Raw genomic sequence first — 7,500 nt, forward strand, 5'->3', positions numbered from 1 at the left:
AATTTTGAAGAATTCGTATATTGTGCTTATAGTAATTAACTATACTTACTCCTTTGAAAGTCAGTGGGATTTGGTGTTGACTCGAAAGGGGCGCGAATTTGTAAGTTGCTTCTAGCTATCTTTCTTGCTGTTTTCTTGGGAATGAGTAAAAATGAATAAAATCATTTGATGTGCTAAACTAGCTAGTCTAGCTAGTATAACAGCAGGGGCACCCAACGAGAATATAGTTCAAAACCACTTAAACATAGCATTGTTAAACGTATTTTAGTATTTAAACGGTAGATATAAGCATATTTTTATCCCTAAAAACTTTTCATCTGTTCGGATTTCCTAGCTGAAAGTCTAGTGATCCGAAAATTATAGGGATAAAAACTTACCTTCTCGAAAATTTCAGCCAGGAACTAGGCTCCCGAAAATTCTAGGTGGCCTTTTTTTAGGGTCAAAATTCGTTAAAAATGGGTAATTATACCATTTTGTAGATGTTCGAAAATCCTAGGAGAGGCAGGCAAGCAAGAAATTTTACAACAAATGCTCCGAAAATTCTAGATCTCAAATCGTCTTCCGAACAGATATTTTCCCGAAAATTGCCGTTGGGTGCCCCTGTAACAGGACTTTTTCCTTTCCGCCGATAACTAACAAAAACCTACTACTAAGAGTCCATGGTATCAGGGGCACCCTTCCTCCTTAATACATTGATAACACATTTTAGGCTATTTAGTGTACCGTTTAGATGTCTAGATAAGCATTCTAAGCGGCGTTATAAAATTTGTATCTGTTCGGTCATCCTAAGCGAACTTGAGTCTTTTCGAAATTACAGGGGCTTCAGTATTATTTTGCTGAAAATTTTAGATGCAATTTGACGTATTACGAAAGCGAGACATTTTCTGATATCTCTCTCCATTGCATTTTTGAGTCCGAAAATTTTAGGTTTCCCTTTCGCTACGAAAAAAAGCCTAACTTGGGACTCGGTGGAAGGTTGAACTATACTTCATATATACTTCACAAAATCATAGGGAATTTATTAGATAAGCTTCGAAAATTTTCCATGAGTGAACGGTCATCTAGAAATTTTTAGCCGTCGTCAAATAATGGAAAATTCTAGGCAATATTTGCTTCTCCGAACAGATATTTCACAGAAAACAGTCGTTGGGAGCCCCATGATGGTATTTAACAAGAAGGGCCCAAATGTTCACGAGACTATCTGGACTATTTATATTCAAGATAAAGGTAGCCTACGAAAACATCCGTTTCTCCTCCCTCTTCGCCGCTAGGGACGAAACGTCCCCAGCGGCGAAGAGTAGCCTGAGTATCAGGCGTTTCTGGGGGAAAAGGGGAAGGAGAGAGGCGAAAAGGGAGGGAGCGAAAGGAAAGGAACCTCCTTTTCCTCCTCCCCCTCCCCCCTCCCCCTTCTCACATCTCTTCTCCTCTCCCCTAGCCCCTTAGGAAGGCCTGATACTCAGGCTAGCGAAGAGCGGATGTTTTCGCAGGCTAAGATAAAGGGGACTACTGTCAACAGGTCAAATATGCAGATTGGAGCAAGGCATCAAAACAAAATACAAGGAAAACAGTTTAGTTTTGAAGAGTTTTGCTAAAGGACGAGGCAACTACGCAAACTTGTAAAAAATGTATTTATTGTGTTAATAACTCGTATTCAGAGTGAATACAAAGGTGGACCCAAGAGTGCGCTATTTCTTTGCCTGAAATATAATCATCTTGATCTCAATGTTTTATAACTTGAAATTATTCCGTTTGCTGTGAAGCAGCCCCGCAATCAATGACGTGTCCTGCAAAGAATACAATTTAAACAAGGGCAGCCTCAGAGTTACCGTTCACTAGATGTTCAAGGGCTTCGAGTCAGAAATTAGATTATCAGAGCAAGTTCCGTCCAGTTTTTTGAGACAAATAACCATGATCAAACTCCTTTTCTTGGTGTTAGTTGCCGCGACGTATTCGGCCAAGGGGGGCGATCTCAAGGATCAAAATACAATACAAAAAAGTACTTCACAGGTGATTCAAGTACTAATATTTTTCTAAGAGCTGGCCAGAACATTGATTTTAGAATCTTTCGAACAGGAAACGAAACAGTCATTGTAGTTTTTCAAGAAAGAGTGTCTAATGTAATAGAACACGGCAGCATTCATCGCTGATGTTCGATGATTTATTGGACATAATTACAATGAATATACTAAATATATTAGCTTATATTGTAGGGTTTAACTCGCGCGAATATTAACTGAATTTATTAAGTTTTAAAATTTTCGCTTTCATTTTTTACTCCAGTAAAAATCAAAATAATTTGCCATCTTCATGCAACGCCAATACTCACGATTTTTTTCAATTCTTTAAGCTTTATTGCTATCCGGACAAAAATTTAAAATCTGCTTCCGTTTCTCGTAGAAATTAGCATACATGAGTAGGTGTATAATTGACTTATTATTATTGTTCGTTATCCTTCGTTACTTAGATCCTATTCTATCGGTACTTCACTCCCATTAAACTTGCAAGTGCTGCTACCTTCATCCATTACCACCATTCCCTCACGCCCCGACTTCTCACCTTCCTCAGCGCTCCTAAAAACCAATATCGCCTGATGATTGTTCCCCTGATCCAGCCGGCAGTCACCTCTGCAAATGCCAAACTTTTCATCAAGATGAACGTTGGCTTGGAAACAACATTTGGTGCAAGTGATAGCGATCCTTCATTTGTCATTTCTGATGGTAGTCGTTTTATTGGCGTGCTTACTCTTGACAAGAATAACTACAAAAATTGCGCTCCTTGTCTTGGCACCGAGGGAGCCAGTGGACCAACTACGAGTCGCCGTTCAGATGCTTGTCTCCCCAAACCATCTGAGTCCTACTATCCCGGACGATTTGAGATCCAGTTGAGCCTGTCTGACCGGTGGGGAACCTGTTTTGTCCCGTTGGACGGAGGCTTCAGCAGAGAGATGATCTACCAGAACAAGCTGAATCCTCGCAAAGGCCTGTTCTTGGAGATTTATGGCGATGAAGCTAAGGAAAAAGAAGGAATAAAGTATATTGAGATAACCGTCCTAAAGGACATCTGATCTTTACCGTGAGTGTGAGGTCAAGACAGTTAAGCACTAGATAAAAAAAATCAACAAGAGAGCTCATCCTCTTTTGGAAATAGCAAATAAATTAGAAGTCTTGAACCTGAGCGATGAATTGTATTCTATTTTTGTGCCATCAACCCATGCATAAGGCTTTATCCTGTATGTACAAACACGAAAAACCACTTATAAATAAAGTCATGGGGTTAGCGCATATAAAAAAATGTGCCCTTTGTGGTCAAACAACTAAAAATATACCACGCACTTTCACCGTTTGGCGCGAATTTGACGAGGGAGCAAGAGGCCTTTTGAGTTTTTTATGTAGTGCTCAATCCTGGCGTCTAAAATTTTTCATGCAGAACTCAATCCAGTGATCTGCCGTGTTTTGTTGGAGTCAAGTGTCATACAAACGTCATGCTTAGTGTGCGCAAATTCAGTTTCGGTTAGGTACCATCGAGATATGTAGTAACACTAGAGCCATGTTTCTTGATGAAATGTGTCTTGATGAAGACAGACTTGTTCAGTGCAGTTTAATTGAGAAAGGATAACAGCACAAAACAGTAGGATAGGTTGGACTTGTCCATTCCGACAATCCCCTTTCATTTCTGGTCTCATTTGTGAAAGATATCAGCCCTATGTCAAGTGACACTTTGTTTCCATTCTTCCTCTTTATAGTCCCGCTCACGATAAATGAAGACCACTCCTACTTTCAGTGTACTTTTAGCTCACAAGTTAAAACAATTCAGCAGAACAGGCTCCTGGTAGAAAACGTTTTTCGCGGTAAAGACTGAGGGGTAGACTGCTAAATTTCTGTATACGCTCCGGCAACGACACCTCTATGAATATTTTGTTTCCCCAAGGGCTAAGCCTTCAGGTGTTTCCTGATTTGCATCATCTTACCCTGCCTGCTCTCAGTGCAGAATCATCTCATTACTCTCCCTTTTTTCATGGGTCCTTCGAAGGCTGGATAAATCTAAATGATTCTGGGTAACTTTCCGATAGCCTGTGACACGCGCAGAAACAATTCCGCTAGCTACACTGGCTAACTTTCTGATAACTTAGCTGCTTTAAAAGCTCTCTTACAGGAACAAAATGAATTCGTCACGCATACCGGACGTACAAATGTACAGCGAATCGCTCTTGAGCGTGGTCAGCGGACTAAATATTTTGGCGGGAAAGGAACGCGATCGAAACACGAACGTTGGCAGAGTTCGAGAAGAGAAAACTAAAATGTCCATAACATTCGAAAACGATATTGCCGACGACGGTGTAGAAAACGAACTCGGTCTTTTTGATGACGACGATCCTTTTAATCTTCCTCCACCTTTACCTCCTCTGTCGCCTCAACGAGATGACGATCCATTCAACCAAAATGGCGACAGAGATCAAACTAATGCCGACGACAAGACAGAGCCAAATAAAAAACGAAGAGTGAAGAGATCGCCGAGACCGAAGTTAGACGAAGTTAGGTAAGTGTCGCTAGTTGTGTTGCAGTTCTACTGAGTGTTCGTCGGGATAGGAAGGAAATGTAATCTCATGATTGATCACGATCAGATCGTGTCGTAAGTTTAATAGCGAGTAGTGCGAGGTTTAATTGCTCTATCCAGCTCTATTGGATCCTATATCCATCCTCTTTCCGAGTATAAGCTTACTTAATACAGCTAAAAAGGAGGGTGGTTGTGTTTATATGAATCTAGGTAAGCTTTGGTATTGTGTTAACCATATGCACAGAAGAACAGAACCAATTTTGATTTCCGCACTTCCCCTCACCCACCCCCCAAGGTTCTGGAGAGGAAGGCTGGCATTGACGCTAGTAAAGTTTAGATGTAGAGATACTGTAGAGGATTTGTGACCTATCCCAGTTTTAAGAGTAAAAGAAACTGAAACCGCAACAGCTTAATACAATACTTGGTCAAGAACCTTGACCAAGTACCTTGGATATACCCCTTGTCCCCAATCCACTCAGAGTCCATATTCATCAGGCCCCGGTTGTTCAAAGGTTGGATAGCCCTATCCTCCGGATAAATCACTATCCAGTGGATAGCATAATTGATTTCCATAGTACTTATCTGCTGGATAGTGATTTATCTGGTGAATAGCGCTATCCAATGTTTGAACATCTGTAGCCTGCATAGCAGGCACTTGGAAGTAGTGGGTGCAAGAAAAAGTGGACGCAGGAGAAGGAGACATGCGAGGGGAGAGGGAGCGTTCCCTCACCCCTCGTGTGTCTCCCTTGTGTGTGCCCATTCTTTCCTGCGCCCACTACTTCCAAGAGCCTGCTACGCAGGCTAGAACATCTGGGACCAGGTCCTCCACCCCTTGTCTGTCTCCTACCCTTATTGTCTACTATCCTGACTTATGCCAAATTTAGAGCCACTTCCTTGTTTCCTCCATGAATACATGTTGGTTTGGTGGTATTATTTTAAAAAATCATGCAGAGAAACTTCCCTTTCTGAGTGCATCCTTCCCCAAGATCTTTGCTATGGTGTAAATGGTGATAACATAAGATAAAAATTTTCATGTGAAGTTAGCACAACTGGGCAGGGACATTATTATCAGTTAAAGAATTCTGACAGTATCTGTACCCAGAAATTGTGGCACTGGAGGACAGATTTTACCAAGGATTTTGTAAAATTTTAACACAGTTTCATACAAAACAGAGGCTACCCCTTGGGTGGTTTGACTTCTAATACACCTTTGATAGCCACCAGAAAAAGAAATTTAACATAATAGTAGCTCAGATATTGTTGTTGTTGTTTTCTTTGAAGTGTTAAAAACCTGAATTAAACGTCATAGGTTGTGTAGTGATCGTGGAATTCCTGCTCTACAGCATATTTGTGATGGTATCAAGTTCAAAGGCAAAGGACATGAGGTAAGAAGGACAGCAGCATGAGTCAAGTGTCATAATTTGTTTGTAAAAGTTGTCATAAAGCTGTTATCTAGAAAACTGATTGCTAATCAATTTTCACATCTCAGACTAGCATGAAGTTTTAACTGTGGAGAAGTTTCACTGAGTTTTCTTTTTCTCAGGCAAGTGATCTCAAGCTTCTGATGCAGCGTTATGAACACTGGGCGCATCGCTTGTTTCCAAAGTTTCCGTTCACAGATGTTGTAGATCAAGTAGAAAATTTGGGCAACAAAAAGCTTGTTCAGGTATGGCAAGGAAAAAGCTGTTAAGTTTCCAGAGAAAATCCTGAGGAGTACATGTAGCAAATATTCAATCCAAGATGCCAAGAGCCTTGTTTGCAGTAAACAACCCATCATTGATCAGTGCTGATTTTGATTTTATAGTGCAGTCACACCCTGTTAATAGGGACACTGAAGGGACCATAGAAAGTGTCCGTATTGAGCGGGTTGAGTCAGCATGCAAAGAAAGTCCTGCCCAATAATTTGGGGCTGGTGGATTTTGCTATTGGGCTAGTGAATTCTGTTCTTAAATTGTCCGATGGGCGAGTGAAGTGTTTGGGGGATTCAAATTACAGAAGAACATACTGATATCAATCCTGCTCATCAACATATCTTTTCCGGCTAGTGAAATTGACTCTTGCGCCAGTATGTGCTAATTGCAGCTTGTCCAAATGGCAAGCTGTAAAATTGACTTTCTTGGCACCCTGTGAGTTTGGAGAAAATGTAAGGGCTTTCTTTCTCTAGGGACAAAGCAAATGGTCCGTAACATTGAGGTGTCCATATTAAGTGGGTGTCTGTAAAGCAGGATTTGACTGTATCACTTTGCTAGGTAAAAATGTACTCTGTTTTCTCCTTGTCCCTTGTTCAACAGCTGATCCCATCTTGGATTGACAAAAAATTATGCATGCACTACCCAATCCAGTCCATCCAGGTTCATTCCATACCAAAACAAGTAGTTTACATGATGCTTACCTTTGTGGGATTCTGGTACAGCAGTCAGGACGAACTTGCACTAGTATAACTTGTTTCAGTAATTTGCATTTTCTGATGTTATCATAAACAAAATAATACAGAGCAATGAGGGGGATCTAGGTTAAATTAGCAGTGGTATCACATAAATGTGCCCCTATAATCTCTCAGTCTCATATTGATGGAGCTGGAACAATACATCCTTTACCTGAAGGGTTGAACAACATAACCAAGTTTATAATTCTTGTAGAACTGTCTCAAAAGAATCAGGAGAGGTGAGGAGGACAATGTTGATGAAGAGGACAAGTCGGACACAGAAGTTGGACAAAATATTAATGGTAAGAGTATTGTCGGTACTCTTTTTCTAACGAAAAGTGTTAGAAAGGGCATAAGTCAACTTTATATAATCTGACTCATTGCCACATCATGCAAATTGGTTGAGTGACTGATTGATTACAGACTGCAGTTTACAGGGGTTTTCCAGTGATATATTTAGTGCTGGATGTTCCACAGGTTGCATAAAGGTCATAATAAATATTGTTCAGGACTCCCACTAA

At 40.6% G+C, this 7,500-nt stretch overlaps 1 protein-coding gene across 1 annotated transcript in view; it reads left to right on the forward strand.

The window, feature by feature from the left end:
• The first annotated feature begins 4,270 nt into the window (after window positions 1-4,270).
• The window catches only part of LOC140938114 (uncharacterized), an 8,130-nt gene continuing 4,900 nt past the window's right edge, over window positions 4,271-7,500 (forward strand). Inside the window, exons 1-4 of the mRNA XM_073387643.1 lie at window positions 4,271-4,536; window positions 5,864-5,939; window positions 6,098-6,220; window positions 7,194-7,281. Of these exons, the coding sequence (XP_073243744.1) occupies window positions 4,298-4,536; window positions 5,864-5,939; window positions 6,098-6,220; window positions 7,194-7,281 (526 nt within the window). The 5' untranslated portion in view covers window positions 4,271-4,297. The remainder of the gene's footprint in view (window positions 4,537-5,863; window positions 5,940-6,097; window positions 6,221-7,193; window positions 7,282-7,500) is intronic.

The sequence above is a fragment of the Porites lutea genome, chromosome 5 (assembly GCF_958299795.1).
Source record: "Porites lutea chromosome 5, jaPorLute2.1, whole genome shotgun sequence".
NCBI classification, from domain to species: Eukaryota; Metazoa; Cnidaria; class Anthozoa; order Scleractinia; family Poritidae; genus Porites; species Porites lutea.